The sequence below is a fragment of the Diadema antillarum genome, unplaced genomic scaffold (assembly GCF_040938485.1).
Source record: "Diadema antillarum isolate AM-2024a unplaced genomic scaffold, OU_Dant_1.0 scf00000090, whole genome shotgun sequence".
Classification (NCBI taxonomy): domain Eukaryota; kingdom Metazoa; phylum Echinodermata; class Echinoidea; order Diadematoida; family Diadematidae; genus Diadema; species Diadema antillarum.
Window position 1 is genome coordinate 1,796,026 of NW_027270979.1, and position 24,268 is coordinate 1,820,293.

At 39.8% G+C, this 24,268-nt stretch overlaps 2 protein-coding genes across 2 annotated transcripts; one reads left to right on the top strand and one right to left on the bottom strand.

The window, feature by feature from the left end:
• Positions 1-3,696: 3,696 nt before the first annotated feature.
• Positions 3,697-11,466, bottom strand: LOC139718150 (endoplasmic reticulum membrane protein complex subunit 7-like). Its single transcript, XM_071629634.1, has 4 exons — positions 11,222-11,466; positions 8,500-8,758; positions 6,762-6,842; positions 3,697-3,986 (listed from the first exon to the last, which is right to left on the bottom strand). The coding sequence occupies exons 1-4, from the start codon at positions 11,419-11,421 to the stop codon at positions 3,852-3,854; spliced, it is 675 nt and encodes a 224-aa protein (XP_071485735.1). The 5' UTR covers positions 11,422-11,466; the 3' UTR covers positions 3,697-3,851.
• A 630-nt stretch (positions 11,467-12,096) lies between these two features.
• LOC139718164 (major facilitator superfamily domain-containing protein 6-like) lies at positions 12,097-24,007 on the top strand. The gene is made up of 4 exons (XM_071629650.1): positions 12,097-12,163; positions 19,823-19,906; positions 20,947-22,506; positions 23,599-24,007. Exons 1-4 carry the CDS (start codon positions 12,097-12,099, stop codon positions 23,772-23,774), a joined length of 1,887 nt encoding a protein of 628 aa, XP_071485751.1. The 3' UTR covers positions 23,775-24,007.
• Positions 24,008-24,268: the final 261 nt, after the last annotated feature.

Consider the following 24,268-nt stretch of genomic DNA (forward strand, 5'->3'; position numbering starts at 1 on the left):
ACGAAATTTCGATATAACGAAAGAAAACTGCCGGTCCTGAGGACTTTGTTATAACGGGAGTCCACCATATCACCATCCAGTTACCTGTACAATGTATTATCTTGCATATCTACGTAAGGCAACAAAGATGCAACAAAATATTACAGCACTAGACATAGCAATGTGTTCCATATACATAAATTTATTACATGTGACAATAGAAGTACACTTGTACACATACAAATTTTCCACAACATTACCGCTATCATATTCCACAGAACTGAATCCACGCTCACAACAGATTTATGTGAACAAATCATAAATACGTGTACGCTGTATAACCCCAGCCAGTGCATCCAAGCAGTATCATTAATGGACTGTAGTGTAAATTGCTTTTCTCTATACACATTAGTGCGCACAGAAATTTGCAATGGCCATATCACATTTCTGTTATCATTTCAGAATGCATCAATGTGTTACATCCACACATCAATAACTGGTGAAATGAAGATCATTTTACAGAAGTCCACTGTGGTACACTGTACTATAATAATGTGCATGATTGATGCAGTCCAGAAAATGGAAAATAAAAATTGCCATGAAGTTCCATGCATGCTGGCTGATAGCAAATAAAGAAAATACAGGTGCTATTACAGTCAGAACTAGTTTTCATTTAGGCAGTTGTGAAGAGAGGGGAAAGCTCTACCTACAATGTACACTACTGACCGATTCTGTGACGCGCTATGTGTATTTTTGGCATGGGCAGCGCCATTACTGCGGTGTCTCAGCCGACCCCTCCCCCCCCCCCCACTCCCCCACCCCTTCCCTACATTAGCACACGCATGGAATGAAAAACTGATACATGTGTACATGATTGTTTTATCCAATAGGCGTCTCGTACTGAGTGCGCGAAAGCTTGCTAAATGCGCGAACCTTTGTTACAAGTGCGCGATAAACATGTTGCCCGGGGGGTGGGGGAGAGGAGGTCGGCTGGAACACCGCAAAATGAGCTAATGGCTGCGCCCAGTGCCACAAATTGTCTGCTGCCCTCAACGAACCCGAATCAGTCTATATACTCAATTATATGTCAGCTGACATCCACATATTACAAATAAGTATACAGAGCACTGTACCAGACTGTTGAAATAATGTGCATATATTTTGAATCTGAGAACTGGTTGGTTGGCACAAATTAACAGTTGTAGCAGCTTCTCGCATCTCAACGAATCTGTTAAGCATGGAAAATATAATAAACACTTTCGACTTTGAAACAATGTAGAGAAATCAAAATAATGCATACATACCATACGCTCTGCACAAGCGCCCCCCCTCCCTATGATAGTCAATACATCTTCGTAACAGTTTAACAGCATGGACGCAAACTCGATTTCATTATTTCATATTCAAAATTATAACCATAAATGTATTTCTGTAAACATCCATCTGCTTAAATCATCATTTATAGAAACAAACCCATTCATATTTTACATCCCTTTACTTTACAAAGACACTAGTTTTATTCATTTTGCAAAGGACAAAATATTTTCTTGCATTCTGCCACATTTCTGTCACAGTATTGCCACATTTACACACCAGTGCTACATCAAACTCATAATTTGTTTCCTCTCAAACAGGAAAATCGAAAGAATCTGTGATATGAAGGAAAAAGTGTTTGACATCAACCTCTGTATGAAAATTCACATCAAAATAACAGAATAAATCAAACACTGGTTTCACTCAGGATACAGCCCAATTTCTAGCAATGCACTAATTCTCACTCCTCCACTTTTCACACTTGAGATCAGAATGTCCATTCAGGTAAAAACTGAAGAATGAAAACTCATTCTCAACTGTTCTGATTCAGGTCTGAAAATGAGATATGTGATTGTTCCATTTTTGATGGATGATCTCTCTTCAATGAATCTTGCACATCCTGACCCCAGTTCCTAATGTCCATCCAAAGTACTGTATACGGCATATATTTCGCAAGTCTGAATTTTCGCGAATTGGGACTTCGCGGCAATTTCGCGAGTGGTTAAATTCGCAATCCTGGAGTCCTGTACTAAACAGAGAAATGTACGCGTATATCGGCATTAGAGTCAATATTTTCACAAGTTTTAAATTTCGCTAATACCAGCTGTCTCGCAAACTTCGCAAAAATAATAACCTCGTGAAATATTTGGCGTATACAGTAACTCCAAGATTCTTCTTTCCAAAGGATTTTGCCCTTTTTTCAGGGGAGGAGCAGAGAGAATGAATGTGAGTGGTGCTATTCTTGTATTGACCAGTTTTTTCCTTGAACTTACATTATGTACTTAATACATGCACCAAAAACCCTACAGAACAATGAGGTGCACATATCTTCGTCAAAAGGTGATTACAATTCTCGCTATCGCCAATGACGTAAAAAGTACCCGGATGTTGATTTAAGCGTCATTTACGGTGCATTATGGGATAGTCCGGTAGCAAAGTCACTTCCGTTCGTACGCGCGTGATACGTGAATAATGCGATTTACACACACAACCGACTGTATTCTACGTGTACTTCCGGTTTTCTCGACTTGAATTACAGCTTTAATATGATTTGAAATTTCTCCATTCTTAAGAAATTGCTGTTACTACAACTATTGGTTGTCGCTGCGAAGCTGCCATGTGTTGTTCGCACGACAATAAATGAAAAAAATCTGCAGAAATAGGACCCTTACTGGCATGCGAGACGTGACGTGGCAGCGTGGGTGAAGTTTGCGGGTGACTCCACAGCGCAGTACGTGCACGCGCGACTTACTAGTAGTGGTAGTAGCACTAGGTACTAGTAGTAGACCTAGTACAGTGCCTACGTACATTGTACGTACGTGTACTTACTTGGAAGAAATTGCTTTGGAGACAGGATAAGTTCGAGATCACTGTTCGTTCCCGATTGTGTTCGCGACATTTCGACAGAGAACAAATAAAGAAAAAAGATGGGCATTCCATGACGATATACTGTATATCCAGGTGGATGAATATTTTCCAGCATATTTTCAGCGTATGCAGAGATGACTGATCTGTGATGTACGCCGTACCGGTATGTGTTAGCTTATGCGCTGCGTGCAGTGAGTGTTGTGGTACATGGTGCATGCTAGCAAGAAAGGCCGGCCGCCGGCGGCGGGGACTACAGTGTACGAGTATGCATGACAGGCCTGGCCACTCGCTCGCGCTCGCTGGCTCGGGCAGTACAGCGGCCTACTGTACTAGTATCCGTGGTCGGCGCTGCGCTATAGGTAAGGTACACGTACGCGCACGCTAGCGTTGTGCAAATTATGCCCCGCGCCGGAAGTGCCCTTGCTACCAAGTGAACTAAATCTTGACGAGAAAGCCACATCCGGGTACTTTTTACGTCATTGGCGATAGCGAGAATTGATCAATCGCTACATCATATTTGAGTGTATTCCCCAAAACATACAAAATTGCTTCAGAGTATAAAGGGACTGTACAGTACTGGCTGAGGTGGGGATTCATGTTTTGAATATTCCTAAGTAAGATAATGAAAAGCCTCTTATGAAATATGAAAGATCATGTAATTTTAAGAAGGAATCAACATTTATTTGATGAAAATTGGTTTTCAAATGGCCGAGATATCCCAAAAAGTGCTAATAATAAAAGGCGACATGCCACAACTTTATTAGGATCTTTTTGTTTCATCTTGTTTTTGGATATCTCAGCCATTTCAGAACCGATTTTCATCGAATAAACTTTAGGACTGCATGCTCTTTGACATCTCATAGAGTGATTTCTGAATATCTCGCAAAACGTTAAAAGCTAAATCCTCACCTCGACCAGAACTGTACACACCCTTTAAAGAAATGTGATTCAACTGAACAGTTCTACCGATGCTATTTTCTTTTTGCTTTTATAGCTTTATCTTTTTTCTTCGTTGCACTTGAACCTCCTCCAAAGAAACTTGTGGCCATCTCGGAAAGGTCAGGCAGATCTTGTTTCTGGGACATCAGGTTCATATTTTGCATTTCCTGTACAAATATACAAAGAAAAAATTTACACATCAATACAGTCTTTAACAAGCAAATAAAGATTTTGAAATGTATGTGATATATTCACAAACTCATGCACATTCTCAACACTAGCAAGAAATCTCTCAAACAGCATATCTGTAGAAAGTTGATGAACTTTAACACGTTGTGGACAAGTCCCGAGTATACTCGGGCAAGTGTCAATGGGAAATTCATGTGTCTATGGGAAATGCGTGTTGTAGCAAAATCAGCCCGTCCTCGATGGGTTAACGTTTCATTAGAGAGGCTTGCCACCATTGTACTGTGCAAGCTCATTGAATGTCCAGAAGGGCTTGGGAAATCAAAAAGGCCACTACCGTAACCCCACTCTATGTTGTTTGCCAATATGGTCAACAGGAATCCTCAGTGAATAGGATGCCTAATCCCCCTATTAAATTCCTATTGCGTCACCATGGTGTTCCTGTTGGGTTAAGGCACACAGCTATACCTGAGTGGTCTTGCTGTCTTTACAACTCTTGGTTCAAGGTATAGGTCAAGTTTGGAAAGACTATGAATGCTGATGAAAAAGTCTGGCTAAACGAGGCTGATAAAGGACTAGGCACTATTACAACAATGTCAAGATTCTCTGAGGTTTTCAAACACAACCATCTATCTTTATGGCCGAAGAGAGGGGCTCTGTGGATTCCACTCAGTGAAGAAACACCACACAATGCTTCTCATTAGACAGATTTACAATGTACAGCAATGTGTAATTTTGAACACTATGTTCTTGGCTAAACTGTTCAGTGTGTCATCAGATGGCTTGATAAGGTGAAAGTTTATATGCATACAGACTGACATTGTAGATCAAAAGCTACCATAGTGATGACAACAGGCTGGTTCAGAGTTCCTCTTTGAGCATGAGCAGAAAAAGGTCATTTGTACCAACTGGCATGTTAGTTTTTAAATTCAATGAGATAAGCCTAATTTGTGATAATCATTCATGAAATCCATATAAATGGTGCTTGCCAGCACATACACCTAACAGCAAAGCATGGTATTTGGTAATATTAATTTTAAAAAGTCTGTTCAAACAGTGTACATTCAATGCACAGCAATGAAATGGATGCTATCCCGAGTCTTAAAGGGGATGGCTAGTAACTGATCAGTGGGAATCAGTGAGAATGCTGGAGGATGATTGTTCCAATCCTTGTGGGATTCATTTAAGAGTACACTATATATCTATTCTTGTGTGAAAATTATTTGCTTCAGAATGGTCTCATATTCAAGTAATGTGCAGTTTAATGTTTCCAGGTAAGCGTCCCTGGTCAGTGACGGGGCATTAATCTGCACATTAACTTGAATATGAGACCGTTCTGAAGCAAATAATTTTCACACAACAGTAGATATATAATGTACTCTTAAATAAATCCCACAAGGATTGGAACAATCATCCCTCAGCATTCCCACTGATTCCCACTGATCGGTTACTAGTCACCCTCTTTAAATGCAGGCCATGCTGATCATCTGGTCTACAGAAGTTTTTTTTTTATTTTTTTGAATGAGAATTCCATAAATTGTGATATTGTTGGGGGGGGGGGGAACTTATGCATTATGTCGCTTTGAGAACGAGTTAAGTGCCTAAGCAACTGAGAAAAAAGAAAGGTCATTTATAAAAATACCAATGCGCACATGAGCTACCTCTGAACCGACTTATTTTGGAGATCCACTAACTATTGGTTAAAACATCAACTATGCTACTAAAAAAAACCAACCTCACCCACACTTAAATTGTGTACTAATTTCAAAACTTATTTCCCTCTGTCCATCCTGTCCATCCCTGTTTTTGTCCCATACACTTGATATCTCCCATTTTCATAACAGCTGGCTACCAAACTACAGTATTGGTGGGAAGCAACTGAAACTTGTCACATTTAACTTCTTCAAATCCTTCTTTACTATACTAAATACGAACCCAAATCTCCCCTCTTTTGGTTATTTCTGTTTCCAGATAATATCCACCTCAGCTGACAAGGGTAATCAACCCTTATCCTACCGCAAATTCTATCCCTTTGAGCTGTTCCATTTAATATCCTCCTTCCTTTCTTTCTGTTTGTTTGTTTTTTTCATACTACCAGTATTATTCAAATCCATTCTTACCCATTCTCAGTACCACTTCCTTTAAGTATAACCAATCTCTACACATTCTTATTACCACTGGCTCTACACATCCAAGCCAATTCATAAAACCAGCAGCTGCACAATTCCCAATCTGCTTTTTCTTTCCTTTCTTTTTTTGTACATAAACAGCATTCTGTCTTTCATGCCTTCATCAATGCTTACCACTGTTTGTAGTTTTTTTCTTTTGTTCCCAGAATACTGGCTTACACCACTGTCATATGATGCAACAATTTCAGATATTTGTGCCTCATTAGTCCTTGGGGGGAAAAAAAGGGGGGAAATTTTTTTTCATCAGGTTTGTTACGGTACATGTACGTGGAGGTTCCCAACTCAACATGACTGTTCTTCAATCATCTCCCTTAAATTCATTTAAACATTATCACCACTAAGAATCATAAATACATTATTGCAGGAATGGACCACTGTACTGTGGTTTCCTCAAATGAAGCCTTGACATACACTGTACCATAAGCTGATCACAGTTGCTTCTCAGTGCACTATATACACTGGAAGTTTTTCCTGCTTAGTTTCATAAACAAGGTATGAACTTATATCAATTTATCTATATGAATACATCAATCCATACTGAGGAAGGGAAGAGTGGTTTAAACTCACCTTCTGTAATTCAGGATCCTGTGTGTTGACTAATTTTGGCAAGACAACGATGAATAACACCGGTAACACCATCATGATAACCTGCCAATAAAGAAAAAGAAAGTATGAAGGAAACATTCTGATATTACTGACATCAAACAATGGACATTTGAATCAGCTCTGTAAATATGATGCATGTGAGACTTGAGAAGGCATGAGGATAATATGGGACACTTAGTCCAAGGACCCATAAAGGGATCATACAGTTCTGGTTGAGACCCAATTTCAGGTTTCTAACATTTTTAGGTGAGATAATGAGAAATCTCTTATGAAATATGAAAAAGCATGTAATTCTATGAGGAATTCAACATTTATTTGATAAAAATTGGTTTTGAAATGGCTGAGATATCCAAAAAAAGAGCGATTCTAATAAAGTGTGGGACCCACACTTTGTAACGATCGCTTTGTTTTACTTTGTTTTTGGATGTTTCAGTTATTCCAAACCCGATTTTCATCAAATAAACTTTGAATTCCTCTTAAAATGGTATGCTCTGTGCTATATCATAAGTGTTTTCTTGGTATCTCGCAAAAATTTAAAAGTCCAATTCTCATCTCCACCAATACTGTACTAGTCCTTTAAAGAGTTCTGGGACCCATTTCATAAAAAGTTGATATGATATTAACTCTTGCTGGAATGTCAATTGTCATGGTAACAACAAGAATCTAGCTTCCTGATTGGCTGTTACTATTGGAAGTTGCCATTCCAGCAAGAGTTGCTATCCTAACATTTTTGTATGAAATGGAGCCCTGATATCACAACACCACAACCAAGTCTTCTGGAAAAAAAGAAAATCCATGTCCAACATGTTACATGTAAAAATTCAATGTTTGGGTCAGTTTTAATAAAATGAATACAACCAAGCAGAAAGAATGGACTACTATAAAGCAAGAAATTTTTGCAGCATGAAAGTTTTTCACAAATTGCCAATGGCATTCAGTGCATATACACTAACATTGTAGTGTAGACAAGAACTTTAGCATGAATCTTAATTGCGCTAATCTTGGCTCTCTTGTGAAATTCACAAGTCAAAATGCACACGAAAATTTTGGGTTTTACAGTGCATTTTCCCAAAATCCCACCAAAAAGCAGGCCTTCAAAGTGTTAATGTTGTCTCAAAACAAAAAACAAAAAATGGTATACCAAACAACCCTCTATTCAAATTATATTGTAGTTGTCATGGCAATGGCCTCACACTGCAGAATTTATGACTTTATGAGTAGAATTCCTTTTCCCTCCTAACATGAGAAAAGTTAAAAGACACAAATTATACACTAGCATACTAATTACTGGTCATAAGCTACAGTACTGTATCTAGACAAGAAGCAAGGGGATTCCAAGATATTAGCAAACAAACAAACAAACAAACAAACAAAAAATACACCCTTTCTCTCATACATACCATAATGATATTTGATATTATTTAAGAACTCCTGTACTTGATGTATGTTGTACTTGATAGAGGGTGATGACTTTCACTAGTAATCTAAGCTATAAAACAGAGATATACAGGAAGAGTGGAAGCCACATCAAAAAATCATGTGCAAGTGTACTGTACTATCACTTAGAGGAAAAAAACAATGTGACGACCTGAATGTTCAGTACATCATCAAAGAGGGTGTCCTACACAGCCGGCAGCTGTTTATTGTTATGATTTTGCAGAGCCTTGACTTTCTGTAGACTAGATCACTGCCAACTCACCATTGGATTTTTCAAGACATCAACCACTCGGAACTCCTCCCTCTTCTGAAAGTATCCCGCAAGACCTTTGGTTCTGACCCTAAGAGGGTAGGCAACTTGAATCACCGACTTGCTGTCCACGTTGTTCACTTTCCTCGCCCGAATCTTCCCCCTTGCCGAAATGTCGATTCTGGTGGATTCAAACATGTACTTCGGATGGGTGATCTCCAGGACGTAGGATCCAGTGGGGATGTCGTTGACTTCAAAGGTGCCATCAGATCTGGTTCATCAAAAGTACAGATAGGACAGAAAATTTTGAATGGTCAAAAAGAGTCTTTCTCAATGAAATAACATTCTGCAACAATAAAACAATGAATCTGCATTTAATCAATTTCACGTAGAGTGAGCTTTTACATCCCCCATGTTTATTTTGTACACCATTTAAACACAAGGTATTGCATTGGTTAAGGATTCCATTGGACTTTGGTCTATACTTTTGATTTGTGAAAACTTCAACAGAATAATTTGAAATTGAGTATTCAAGCATCAAGCCAGGGTAAGCCGAGACATTGAAGTTCAAACACAAGTTGGACAGAGCTCTAGCATTTATTGTGATGTCATCATGAGTGGTTGTGTGCTGGTATCATCTCCATGAGTTTGCAATGGAGACATGATCCCTTCTATTGTAGTGAAGCTACAATATTGTAGGTATGTACAAATGTACATTAGAGTGAAAGGTCCATATTTGAAGTTTGAGTACAGACTAGCTAGCAGCATAGAAGAGCAGAAGCTTGTAGATGGGATTACAGTTTACAGACTTATATATCTGCCCATCCATCTCTGTACAGTTAACTTCATGGGGTATAATATCTGTCATGAAGTGAGCAAGAGGAGAAGCTTGTTTGTTTGCACATCTCCACTGGCTGCATAGAGATGTATCTATCAGCGAATCCACTTCAAGATCAATGTCAATTTTAGTATATCAAGACTGAATAATGCTGCCCTATGATACATACATGTAGTTGTGACATCATGATACAATATGTCCTAACAAGAAATCTTTGGCCTACAGGTAAGGACTTATCAACTCCTCATCATTCCTACAGGTTGAATACCACCAGGGAGGGGAGTACATTGAAATAGAGAACAAAGAAATACATAACACACACACACACACATTTACATAGTTGGAGTTAATCTTCAGGCCAAATCAGCAATGCCAAGTCAGCAAAGCTTTAGCCTCTTCTGTAAACTACAGGCCTGTGAAAAGAGAAGATCTCTTTTGTTTGAAGTTTGTTGAGCAGCTGCCCTCTCTACCATGCAGGGATTAGTGAGCAGAACTTGGCCGTGCCTTAACTGCCTTTTGGCTTTGTGTAAAACTACCCCTCAGTCTAATGAATCAAAGCATGGATGATGGAGCCTTGCTCTCTCCCCATTGGGCATTTGCTTTGCGCAAGCTCGGTCATGTGATGCAAATTGGAGGGAAAAGTTGAGGCAGTCACTTCACTAGTTTTGATAGACAAATACATCACTCTTCAGCAGGCAGACAGACCAGAGGCAAAACCCCAAGACCTTGTAGAGATGCCTCCAGCTAAAGTAGAGCAGGCATATTCACCCCATTTGACAAGATGAATCTCTCAACCACAGAGCAAGCCCTGCCCTGCACTAATTTGTAAGTACCAGCAGCAGACTCTTCCAAAATATTTTACTTTCAATCTTTTAATAGTTCTACTGTGGACTGAAGAACAAACAGCACCATCTGGTAAGAAAACTTTCCTTTTCATGATTATAAGCAAGCCACCCTAATTCCACCAAAGTTCATGACAGTACAGATGCCAGCGCCATCCAAAATTCGATAGCCAGCTGTGTGGTCAAAAATCATATTTTGCCACAGGTCGAACCTTGGTGCGGGTTTTTCTTTAGTCCATTCAATACTGTGACAGACACACAGCCCAGTCCACTTACAGCGTCTGGTCAGGCTAAGTAATACTAGCTCCACAACTCCCTTTTCTTTCTTTATTTATTTTTATTTTTTTTAACAAATGCACCACTGAACTTGGTTAGACATAACGTTATACCATTCAGTAAATTGAATTTACATGTGTATTTCCTGGAACTCTTGCCACTTTAACGAATTGGTGGAAACTGTTTCGACATAGGACTAGACTGTCTAGAGCTAGCATTCAGCTTCACGAGGCTGATTCGTGCGCGGAGAGGTGAGAGCCGCAGAAAAAAGCATCGAAAATATTTAGTCGGATCAGGCCGCTAGGTGCGGCAGTCTTGCATTGTGCGAACGCGCTGGCGTCCGTGTTTTGATGGGCGCTCTGCATCGGTTGATTAAAACTCGATTTTTGAAAAAAAAAAAACAGACAGGATTTTTTCTTCTTTTCATCATGGATAGTGGACATGTGTGTGTAACAAAAAATCACCATGCAAAGTTGCGACAATTTGTACGTCAGATGTGAGACGAGGCGGGGGGAGGTCCTCATGAGGGACCATCCTCGTACGCGGGGGCGGTCCTCATGAGCGGGTTTCCCGGACTGAGTTAGTCTAGAGCATACGTTGACTGTTAAACAATTTTAAATTGTATTTTATGTTACACTTAATATCAAGTTCTTGTACATCTTCTCTACGATAATATAGCATTGTAATCTACTCTGTAAGTCAAAGGACTAACGTTAGGATTTTGGATAGAGCCTATTAATGTTAGAGGTCTATTTACCCAAATCATTTAGACACTCACTTCACAAACCCAATGAACTGGCCACCGTCAACGAGCACTTGAATTGACGGGAGCCACTCTGCCGGTTTCACGCCTGGAACAGACACTTTCCCTTCAATCTTGAATGTTTCCATTTGTTTCTCCTCTTCGGCATCTTGAGCTTGTACATAACACAAACAGCTACTGAATATGACAAAGAAAATCCACTTCAAGTTCGACATTGCTCGCCAGTTTTCTGGAATCTTTCGTAGTCAAACAAGTCCTTCTGTGAGGGCTCTGTGTAAGAAGTCGAGTGTGGGGTCGGGTATACCCCATACAACCGTATGAATGACCCGTAACCTTTTCGTGTATGTACGTGTACATTGGTTAACACTCGCGATGCGATGTGGATACATCATGTGTGCTGTCGGCTCACTTTGGCGTGCCTCAGTTGAGCTGCGCTGCGTTGTGTGTAGGGCTTGGGCAATTCGACCCTAGAATAATTTGACCGTAGATAGATCGGACCCTTATCGCTGAACGATGCTCACTCGTAGGCCGCGCCGTACGACGTTATTGTCTATGTTCGCTTCTAGTTCTAAGTTGGCTCAAATTCTCGAACTGGCAGGGAGCCCCTCTTGCTCTCCTCTAGTCCTACCTAGTAGCAAGCGACCTGTTCATGACATATTTTTACTCCCGGGGTTAGTAAATAAGATGTTTTCGAACTGGACCGTGGAATAGGGAAGCACTTGTGCAAGCCTCTGTCTGTGTGCATATGCATCTTCAACGCGTGGATGCTCAGATCCAACCCCGCAGTGTCCCGCTTGATCAGCTGCAGGGAGGCGGAGCTCCTTGGACTCCCTTGATGGCTGATATCCTTGAATCAATATAATAGACACTAGCGTAAATTTAATGCCCAAATGGCTGCACCATCGTTAATTTACAAGTCGGGAGCGAGAGCCGCAGTTCCAGCCGTCATATCTCTCGGTACCGTATGTTCCTCACGTTTCAAAAGGGTGGCTGTTGTGAAGTGATGATTTTCTTATTTAGGCATTAGAAGAGGCTACATTACCCAGTTTACACACTCGTCTGATTGTGAATTGTGCTTGTATATTGAAAGATGAAATTTGTTTCAGTCTAGGAACCTAATGCAGTTTCTATTCATAATGATAGTTTCTATTTGTAAAGGCAAGCACAAGATCTGTGTTGATCGACCGACAGATTGAAATAGAAAAAGTTCATCTGTCTGGAGGGCGAGGGGTTTTATGACTTTTTTAACCGTCATGTTTCTCATGAATGGAGGATGTTTCAGTCAATTAATTCTCTCAAGCTGGATGTAGTTTCCGACTTTCTGTGGAACATAGCCCCGATGATAAAAAAATACAGAGATTACAGACTTGACTTTCACTCAGTCAAATGAATAGACTGAATGATCAGTCCGAGTCTGTATTTATCACTGGGGATATGTCCCGCCAAGGAGGTTTGAGAGATGGAGTAACAACAGTCTCATTCCCTTTCATCCCATGTTTCATGCCGCCACTCGGAAATATTTGAAGTATGTGCTAAACTGGCGCTGCTTCACAGATGGGAAGACAATTGATTCACGTGACATTGCATCATGACTCGTCACTCTCAAAGGAAATGGGTCATTCCATGGGGTTGGGTCTTCTCTAGGTTTTCATGTTGTGTAGGGAATAAAAGTCATATTCTGAAAAATTTATCAAATAAATGTCTGTGGTTTGCAGTTTTTCTTGGAGAGAAATGTGTGAAGAATTATTTGATGAAAAAAAAAACAAGCCTGTGTACAAATGTATTTTGTCTATGACTGTTTCACTGATGATGTCCCATGGTTTTTTGTGGTTTATGTTGTGACATAAATATATGCCATTTTCATGGCAATGTAAAACAGGAATATACAACCTTTCAGCATTATGCCTATCATAATTAAGAGAGGCAAGGTGACTTCTACAAAGACTATAAGGCACATAAACATTTGTAACAAAATAAGAACACCAGAGCATCTTCAAGCAACCTCATACCTATGTTACAAACGATGTCCATGGCAATTTTTGTTGTAACATAGGTATAGCATGGTTTTACATACACTTCCAATCATAATATGATTAGAAACTTTATTTCTATAATGAGATTTATATTTCAGGAGTATTCTTATCTAAAAATTAGCATCAAAATCCTCCAAATAAACGAGAAAATACGGAACATATCACTGTACTTCAGTGCGATGTCCGGCCTCTTCGTGTAACGTAGGTAAGGAAAGACGCGTCTCGCGATAAAAAGAAGAGCTACTAACTTCAGCAATCGTATTCATGTCACTGGCAGTCCTCCCCCAATGGCAGAAAAACTACTCACAGCCAATATACACCTACCTGGACAGCGCAAGATCTGTTTTTCTGCCGTTGTCCATGTAACGTAGGTACAGGAGTTTTAATGTTTCTGATGTCAATTGGTAAGCTTTTACGCTATTTTATGAAAATAATAACATTTGTCATATTCTGTAACTCTATTAGAGGAAAAAAACGACATCTAAACCTCTGAACTGGCCAAAAATACGGTGGACAATGATACTGTAGTCCCACATACTGAGATATTTGTTACAGGTTCATGTTCATAATTTTGATTGGCAAATTTTCCGTCCATGCCGGTCTCTGCAAAAGGAGCATATATTCCTCTCTTAGAAAACCATACAAAAGTATATCAGTGTATCTTCACTGCAATATAAAATTGTTTTACCTCCCGATTATTGTGAATTTTTGGACCCTTTTGTCATTAGGTATCTACCAAGGTAGACGTGCTAGAGTTAGTATTAATCACTATATACTAGTTGGAAAACGTAGATGTCCAGACTGCATCTGAACTAGAGAAATAGAGTTTGCCTTATTTTGCTGGTGATATTGAGGGAACTAGGAGCTGTGAAATTCTTTCTCTTTAACAGATTTACTTCGAAAATGTCAATGTTTTCCTTCCAAGATTTCACTGACCTGTTAGATGCTCTGATGAACTTGTTAACATTTCACAAGGATTCACCATTTCCATTCCATGTTCACCCACTGTGAAGTCTCAAAGCTAAAATGCCAGTGTCCTTTTCAGTTTGGGTGGGTAGTGGGTAGGAAAGGCTTCAATAAAATTATGAACCCCAATCAAAATTGGACTATTATTGCTCTACACTATCATTCAAAAAGAGGGCGACAATTTCGATGGGGGATGAATACAAAATAGGGCCTAGTATTATTTTGGGAGTCTCCCCATTAAGGACCATAACCGTAACCGTAACCCTGACCCTAGCCCTAACCTTAGCTAGGACACTGGGGGCAGCGACCTGCCCTTCCTAGCTTACATCTGAAAACAAGTTTTTAGAGTATGAAAATGATATTTTCCTATGTTTTACATGCTATATTATTATTATTAATATTTACATCATTTTTTAAGCATAACCCATTTTTTTTCTTCAATTTTGGTGGGAGGTACACATGGAACTCTAGCTAATGGGTATGCCAAGCAAGGTAGAAATGTAAGCAAAATTGTTAAAATTATTTAATTCCATTCATAAAAACACAGATACATCAACAGGAATATATAGTCAACCCCGACAAAAATTTTCTTTTAATTTTTTTATTCTATTTCTCTTTACACCTTTTGTTCAGTTTGTTGATGAATCTGCCATGGCTCCTCCTCTGCCACCGCTACGTGTTAAACTACATGAAAGAGTGAAAAGGACACATCCACAGCACTCCCCAAACAGAGAGGAAGCCGACAAAGCAACACGCAAGAAGAGCGAATGTAACAAACTAGACAAGAAGAAAACTGCACAGAGGGAAAATGGACAGAAGAAAAATAAAAATCGAGGGCTAAATGGACATTGGACAAAAGAGCAGAAATTAATTTCAAACAAAGAACATGGAGAAGACAAGAAGACTTGTCTGATTTCTCTTTATTAGTTTTCTTAATTAGTTGACAACTAGTTGATGATGTTGTTAGTGTATATTAGGTCAAATTGTGTAAAGCTTCACTTTCTTCTTCTTCTTCTGATTAAGTCTGCCTTCTTTCATACCAGAGTTACAAAGAATTGAAGTCTGTGTAACATAGGTATTGTTCCACAGGTGTGCAGTAGATATAATTCCAAAGAACTGTTACAATAGTGTTATTTGTGGGAACATACATAAAGTCTATATGTGTAGGTTTTAACATCTCACACCACAATAAAGGAAATCAGTTGATATGTCGTAGTGTACCTATGTTACAAAGACATACTGTCCGTGTAACATAGGTAGTACACCGTGGGCGAGGTTGTTGTCTGAAAACCCCTGATTATAACAATAAAATCATGTTTTCACTTGAATACCCATGCAAATCACTTGCTTCAATTGTGGTGCTTTTAAGAATATTGTCATTGTGTCACTCTTGAAGAAAAAGTTAAACCTTTGATTGAAATTGTTAATGGTTTGTAGAAAAAAACATGTTAATAAAAGTGGCTTGCAGTTGACATCAGAACATACAATCTTACTAATAATGATCTCATGCGCCTGTTAAATAACATGTTGATGTGCTATGGATGAAAAAAACGTGGATGTGTTCATTGTTATCATTTCAGAACACAAAATTATGAAGGATGTCAACAAATGAAGTCCGTGTAACATAGGTATTTTGCCATACCTGTTTACCCATGCTGACTGAAAGTGTGCGAAGTAATAAACAGATTTCTAGTGGAATAAGTTGAAGAATGGGAGTAACAAATCAGGGGGAAAAAGGAAATTTCAGTTTACCCAACTTGAATTTTCAACTTGTATGTCACAATTTCAGTCCCAACCCCATGGAATTACCCATATGTCTTTTCGATGATGGTAATTGCTTTTCGCCATCCCTTCTTAGAAAACAAGCGGCACATTGATAGTACAGGCACGGGCATGTGCGAATAAAAATTGTACAAAAATTGATGAAATGAAAATGAAAATTAATTGTTTTTACATGACTTTACACTAATCTATTAACATATAAATCAATGAATAAAGAACTATACTCGAAACTTATACCATATCAGTTTCATTTGTCGGAAGCGATCAGAAAGATGATAAAATCAGCTTTGTAGTGAGAGCACAGTTTCAAATATTTTCACAACATACAGCTCAGGTTTATACTTTTGCACATAATCTTGGACGGGCTTTACTTTTTGTTTCATATGCTTTTAGAAATAGCATAAAGAGAACATTCATTCTATTTGACAAATAAACGAGCGGACACAAGACGATATGTGACCGTGCACCTCAAAACGAACATAAAGTCGCACACACTGATTTTGCGTGAGGACTGAAAATAAGTGAAATGGGTCAACCTAGCCAAACTTGACTTTTTCATATTTTCTGAAAGAGCTGGTCTTCTTTTACATTATGCCAACATTTTGCATCATAAAATGGGCAGGAAAGTGTGTTTTTTAGCAGTATATCTTGAACATTTTTGGTAGAATAGTGTGATTACGTGTGTCTTTAGAATCCCTTTTTATGCCTCCGCAACGAAGTGGCCGGAGGCATTATGTTTTCGGGTCGTCCGTCCGTCCGTCCGTCCGTCCGTCCGTACGTCCGTACGTCCGTACGTCCGTCCGTCCCGTTTTGTTTTTGTCAATATCTCAAGAACCGTGTGGTGGTTTTACATCAAACTTGGTATGAGGGTATATCCTTGGGGGATGATACTTTGTGTGGATTTTAGGGTCACAGGGTCAAAGGTCAAAGGTCACAGGTTATTTTGTGAGAAAAAATTGAAATTTCATGTTTTTCTCCATATCTCGCAAATGGTTCAAGGTATCTTCATGGAACTTAGTATATATGCTTGTACCGATGGGCAGTGATTATCTAGGGAAGTTGGGGGTCATGGGTCAAAGGTCAGGGGGGTCAAAGGTCAAGGTCAACTCCTCAAAATATCACTACTTTCCTTAAAATGCAATATGCCTGAAGGTTTTTTTTACAAAAAAACTTGATGTATGGCATGTATTACCCAATGTATATTTTTGGGGAAGTTTCTTGCCAAAAGGTCAAAGGTCAAAGGTCAAGTGAAAGTGCTAAATTGCACTTTTTCCTCCATATCTCGAAAGTAACTCGAGGTATCATCATGAAACTTACATATTCATGCATGTTCAACCTAACAGTGATTCTCTTTGGAACTGTGAGGTCAAAGGTGAAAGGCCAGGTTTAGATAATGCTATTTTCCCATTTGATACTGAAATTATACTTTTTCTCAATACCTTGAAAATTACTCAATGCATAAACTTATAAAAGGGTCAAAAGTCAAGTAAAAATCATCAGTTCCCCAAATACCTGCACTCTGACATTTTAATCATTCATCCAATTGAACCTAGTTCTAGGAAAGTGAACATTCAGCACATTTGTGTCAAACCTGTCATTTTAATATTTTGCCAATTGTGTGAAACTGTCATCACACATTGTCAAGACATTGTACTATAGACCAGAACCATGCATTATGGCGGAGGCATATCAGTAGCCGTAGCGATATATCTAGTTCATTTCTGAAAAACCTTGTCCACACTCTTCACTTTCAACTCTAATAACTTTTGAAAGGATAGTGCTACTGCTTTGAAAGTTGGCATCAATTATAAGCAGAATGTGTTAATGAGGCATGCTTAATTTCAGTATAATCTCATAATCCCTTCATTGTTGTTACTCTGGTGATTTACTTCCTGTTTTTTGTCCCATTCATCGCACAGCCAGCACGGTTTGGTAAAGATTAAGCACTTGAATAGACACTGTACTTCAGAGCCTCTTTTCTCAGTTCACACTTTTCCTGAGTTTGTGCTTTCTTTCCAATATTTAGATAAGTTAGGAGAGTCCATTTGATTTGGGTTATTATCATTTTAAAGCTTAAAGTCTGCTCTTTCAGAATATGGTCTTAACTAAAAATTCATGTCTGGCGACTTTTTGTTTGTTTTGAGGTGCAAGGTCACATATAATGTTAAGAGTTTAAAATGAATCTTCAGATTGCTCAAAAAGACGGCGGCATGGAACCCTAATCATCAAGGCACAAGTGCACCTGTGGAATTCTTTTGTGCATCAATAGAAAAATGGCAGCTGTTTGAATAATTACAGCCAGTTGGAACTCCATCTCTTAAACCTCCTTGGTCCCGCAGAGACTACGCTTGGCTTCACAGCATCCACATTATCTAGACATGTAATTTAGATCTTTAATACCAGTATAGTGCTCTCCCATGATGATATGAACACAGTTGTAACAAAATTCTGGTTACAACAAATGAAAAATTCAGACTGGAACATGATCCACTCTTTGTATTTGTATTGTTTATTTCTTTGGTTATAACAAAATTTTGATGTAATGAAAGAAAATTGCTGGTCCTACAAATGTATTTAGAGAATTGTCAGAGTAAACTAGAATGTTATTACACTCCTCTTGAACAGATGGATTTTTCAGTCTAAAAATGTAAGATTTGAAAAAGTCCTTTTCATATTGATCAGTAAATCACCCTGTTTGCAGCAGGGTGTCTATTTCTGGCAGGGGCACTTTCATTCATCAGTAAAACAGCTAGCCCAACCAGATGCCGTGTGAAATGCACATTCAGCAGTGACAGAGCTGTACGTGTACATGTATGTACCGTACCCCACCGGTAGTTATAAACGGGCATTAATGAACAGAGCTACCAAGTCTCACGCATTCTGCGTGAGACTCAAGCATTTAGGGGCCATCTCACAATCTCACGCATGACACCCATTTTTGTCACGCATCAGGCGAAGTCTGCAACTTGGGGCCTATGATAATGAGCATAGCTCAAAAGATTGAAGTGATAGTCGCAAATGAAGGTATATTTCCCTTTTGTCTTATAGTCACTTAAGTATGCACCTGATCACACCATTAAGAGCTAAAAATTGAAAAAGCTCCCTACCGTGGGACTCGGGGCCACAGGGGGGAAAAAACCCCTCCCAACACCCTCGCTCGCGCGCTCATTCGCATGCCAAGATGCCGAGTCATGAAAATCTCACTCATAAAATTTTTTTGAACTAGGCATCCCTGAATGAATATCATGTGTGCTTATTAGTCCCACTTGAACACAAGCAAGATCAGTTACTTGCAAGTGTTATGGGAAGTGACACCTGTATGATAGAGTACCCATCAGTGAATGAGATGGGCCCTGCTGCAAATAGGCACCCTGTACAAGGTCTGCTGCAAATAGGGTTGTTTACGAACTCTAAATTTGTAACTGATTTTACTTCAGTTGAAGCTGTGATTTGTGCATTCATTCCACACATTCGTGTGTGACCAAGCATGGTTTGTGAATTGCTCGATATTGATAATCTTGGTCACACAGTGGGTTACCAAGCTATTTATAATTTGAATTTATGGCAATGCTGGTGATAAACATTGTTTAAACTTAAAAAAAAAAGAGTAAAACATGCATTATTCAGGAAATTGTTTGGATAATCTGAACCAGGTTTTCCTCGATCAAACAAAAGCTTACCCATCCATGAAAATGATAGGGAATAAAAAAAAAAAAAAAAAATTGCGGGGGGGGGGGGGGGGGGTGTTTTGATTGCATTGCAGTACAGTTGAGTTGATCTGCTGTTGGTGATGTCTTTTTCTAAATATGCATCTTTTTTCTAAATTTTCCTTCAGTAAAACAATGTGGGTGCCACAAGAAACTGAGAGTGAACCGAACGTTTGTGCCTGTGAAGGCGGTGTACTTCCTACTCTGGTCAGGTAAGAGTATAAAAGTATAAGAGTATATCTCAATAAGTCACAATATGCGTTAACATTTCTTTGTTTCTGTTTGTTTGTTTGTTTTTTATTTGTGTATATGTTTTTTAATTTGTGTATATGTCTGAGCACTGTCTTTGTTTGATTTGTTTTGTTTTGATTGTTTTTGTTTGGTTATTTTTGTTTGTTTGTTTGTCTTTTTCTTGCTTATCTTGTCGGTCATAATACAAGTCTGTCATTCAGTTACTGGAAAAGACTTCCGTGTGTCCCCTCACTGATTTTGCTATAATTGATACGGGTACCACTCAACACTATCCTACTCATGTTGCCTTATGCTTGGATGCATGCATGTACACACATTTGACAAATGTTGAGGACAGCATGCATCTCTGCATTATTAGCTAACAAGGATAGGGTAGAGTAGAGAATACTGTAAAAGAGGAAATTTACGGAATGCTGAAATTTTTGCGCATTTCGCACAACCAGAAACTAGCTCGAAAATAAAAGCATGCGAATATTTTTTCTTGCCGTATGTTCCTGTACTTGGTGTCTTGATTTTTCGTAATTAAAAATATGTGAAACTCATCTCACCCAGCCAAGGGTGAAAAATTAGTCGCGCAAAAATATCCACTTTTACAGTATGACAAAATAGGGAAATAAGGATGTCTTTTCCAGTGTTGGAACAACCAAAATTATCCCATTGGTAAGAAGTAATCTACCCAACAGAGCTCAAGCCTAGGTATTGGTTCTTCATCTGCACAAATTAAACACCTTCAGGGGGCATTTCATCAAGCATCTTGGAACATATTTGTTCGTTTGTTTTTGACAAATTTTCTCTCGGCCAATCAGATGCAAGGATTTCAGTAGCTTAAAACAATTTGTCAGAAATACCGGTACTAACGAAATGGTTGACAAAATCCTCCAGGTTACTCTACCCCGGTACCAGTACTACCACTCATAAAATTTGTTGTCCAAATCCCAATGCATTGTGAAATATATGTTATATATAATGTGTTGACTAGATGTCTTGTTTTGTCTTGCAGGGATGGTGAGCCTTCTGCCATTCTTGCCCGTCTACCTCTTCTACGTGGGGTTGAATCCACTCCAGGTTGGGGTCGTCAAGGGCCTGGAACCCTTTGTGGGCTTGTTCGCATCCCCCATCGGTGGCAGCCTGGCAGACAAGTACAGCAAGCACAGGCTGATCTTGCTGTGCAGTATAATCGGGACCGGCCTTGTGTACGGGAGTGGAGTGTTCGTGCCGCTCCTAAACCATGGAAACAGCACTGTTCCGTGGTCCAACATCACAAACAATGTAGGTATGGAGTGGATCCCTCCTCATACCACCAAAAACGGTGACAGTCATGGTGAATTCACGCTTACAACTCACGCTGTGTGTGCAATTCTGAATAACAATGACTCGCATCAACAGGTTTGTTTGCTCTCTTGTAAGGCGTGTGATGATAGTCCCAGCCTTGCAACACAATCTCTGCTCTCTTACACTGGGTGCAAGTCGCTTACCAGAAAGCAACAAGCAGGGCTCATTTGCAATAGCTCTAATACCACATGCTGTTATGTTGATGAGGTTGCATTGTGTCCCAGAGATGAACAGCAGTTTTTGGCCACATTGGCCTCCAAAGGACTTTGTCTGCATATAGACACTATACCCTCTTTGCCAGCCTTGTGCAATAACCATTCTTTAGCTCACAAATTTTTTACACTACAAATTACAAGACAACAAATGCCTTTGAAAACAACTTCAGAAAAAACGCCGACACCAGTGACGACTCCACAGCCCCCATCAGGGGTCAGCAGCGACAAGAACGTGCAAACGTTTGCAATAATGCTTGCCATCATCGTCATTGGTCAATTCATCTCCAACCCGTCCTTTCCACTCCTTGATGCGGCGACCATGGCGATGATCAAGGAGGCAAACGATAAAGGAGAGCAGGTCGAATACGGACATCAGCGACTCTGGGGAGGCGTCGCATGGGGTGTGTTCGCTCCACTTTCTGGCGTAATGATCGATGCCTACGCATCGGCGTACCCAGATTCGTTCAACAGATACCTTCCCGCATTTATCGTTTTTGTCGTAGTGGTACTTCTGACGGTCATACCAGCCATGAGGATGAAGTTTCCTGACCATCGTCCCCCGGAGTCGCTCACCAGAAACCTTGGAAGTTTGCTCAGAAAGGCAAAGGTGCTGGTGTTCCTGTATGTCATGTTCATTTCGGGGGTTTGTGTTGGAGTCATCAGCACCTATCAGTTCCTATTCCTGGCTGAGTTGTCGGGGACGCACACTGTCATGGGCCTAACGCTGACCTTCACCTGCATGTCGGAAGTCCCCTTCATGTTTTTTGCCCGCCAGATCATCGAGAAGTTGAGCCATCGAGGGGTGTTCGTCTTGACGTTGTTCTGCTATGTCATCCGATTTGTGGCATACTCTTTCCTCCAGAACCCGTGGCTAATCCTACCAGTAGAGCTGCTGCATGGCATTACATATGGAGCCCTATGGCCAGCATGTACATCATACATTGCCTTGATCACTCCGCACAACACAAGAACAACTATGCAGTCTGTGGCGTATGGCATAAAGTGTGGACTAGGTAAGTGTTTTTTCGTCTCCTTTTGTCGTGTAACTTTCAGCATTGATCAAATGACTGCGCAATTTTCGTTTATTGGTTTGTGCATGTGTGAAATTTTAATGCTGGAGTCAAATTCAAAGTGTATTCTAGAAGTGTACACATACACATTAGAAATGTGCAGTTTGGTGCAGTTTGGTAACTGCAAAATATTACTTAGAGGGGTTTGCTAAAAGTATGACGGTCTATTGAAAGAACATACACAATTGTGGTTGCTCAGATGTAATTTTCTATAATCGATCATAACTCTGGCCACAGCAGTACTCGCCAATCTTCCATACTGGAGTGAATTGCATGGAGCTTGTTAGAAAAAAAAAAAATCCTAAGGAACGTTTGATTGTCACCTTGAGTTCTACCTACTAACAATAGGGAGCTTTAGATTTTGACGCGCGGACGTTTGAGCCGACGCTTGCGCTGGCATTCTCCTCTTCCTGCGTCGTGTGGAAAAGTAGCTTTAGATTACGCTGGGATGCAAAGTATAAAAAATAAAATCGCGCCCCCATATGATCAGTACATGAAGAAGCTCTCTACGTCGCAAACTGTGCGGACGTGAAAATAGCCCAGTTCGCGTAGTAAACAACTCGGGCGACGCAAGCTAAAAATAGATTGACTTTACGCGCGCTACTGGGCAAGCTCAGACCATGTTTTTTTCCTTTGAACGTCCGCGCGTCTAAAATCTAAAGCTCCCTAATGCTGAGCCAAGAGGGCTATTGTGGAATAAAAGTTCTGCACTTCAATTGATATTATTCTACACTTTTAACCTCAAAATCCACTGAAACAACTCATCCTGGCAAATCACATCGGCTGGGTGAGTGTTTTGGTAGACCCTTTTGAAGTCTTGTGAGCAAATTCCACGAGATGGAAGATGTATGTCGAGCAACTCTTGAGGAATAGGTTTTGGCTTTAATAAGTTTGACCCAAACATACTTGTAATGTAACATACTTGTAATGTGGGAACAATTGCATAGGTGTTAAAGGGCTCTTTTTGTTTTCTCCTATTATTCCTCCTTTCCTTTCTTCCTTTCTACTTCCTTAAATCTCAAACTCTGTCTTCAGGAGAGGGTCTAGGATCCCTAGTGGGAGGTGTTGTCTACCACCTGTTTGGAGCCAGGAACCTCTTCAGGGGCTGTGCCGTCCTGTGTGCTGCGACAGCCCTCTTCTACTGGCCGACAAGCATCTACCTGGACTGGCGGGATTCCAGGAGGGGCAACATCCAGTATGCAGTGATGTAATGGACTCCCCACTCCAGTTGGGAATGGTATAATGGTAGTTATAAATTCATCACCCATCTCACCTACCAGTAGAATGTGCCTTGATTTGAAAATACTTGCCGATTTGTCAGTTGGACTGATAGACAATCACACACAACTTTTGGTTTGCTCAATGTATATTTGTATCTGTGTAGATACCTCCCAAACATTTTTTACTGCCTATTGCCAACTGCCACCTTGCAGGTGAATATGTATAACAGGGTTTTACAAAGATTACCGGGTACTTGTATTCATGGATAGGTATGTGATTTTAATCCTGCACAATGATTTCACTCCAGTTTGGAATAGTATACTGGTAGTTATAAGTTCCTCACCCATCTCAACAATCAGAAGAATGTGTGTGTGTGTGTGTGTGTGTTTCTAAAATGCACAATGATTTGTCACTTACACTGACAGACAATCTCACACGACTTTTTGTGTGTATATACCCGTGGTATATATTTGTATCTGTATAT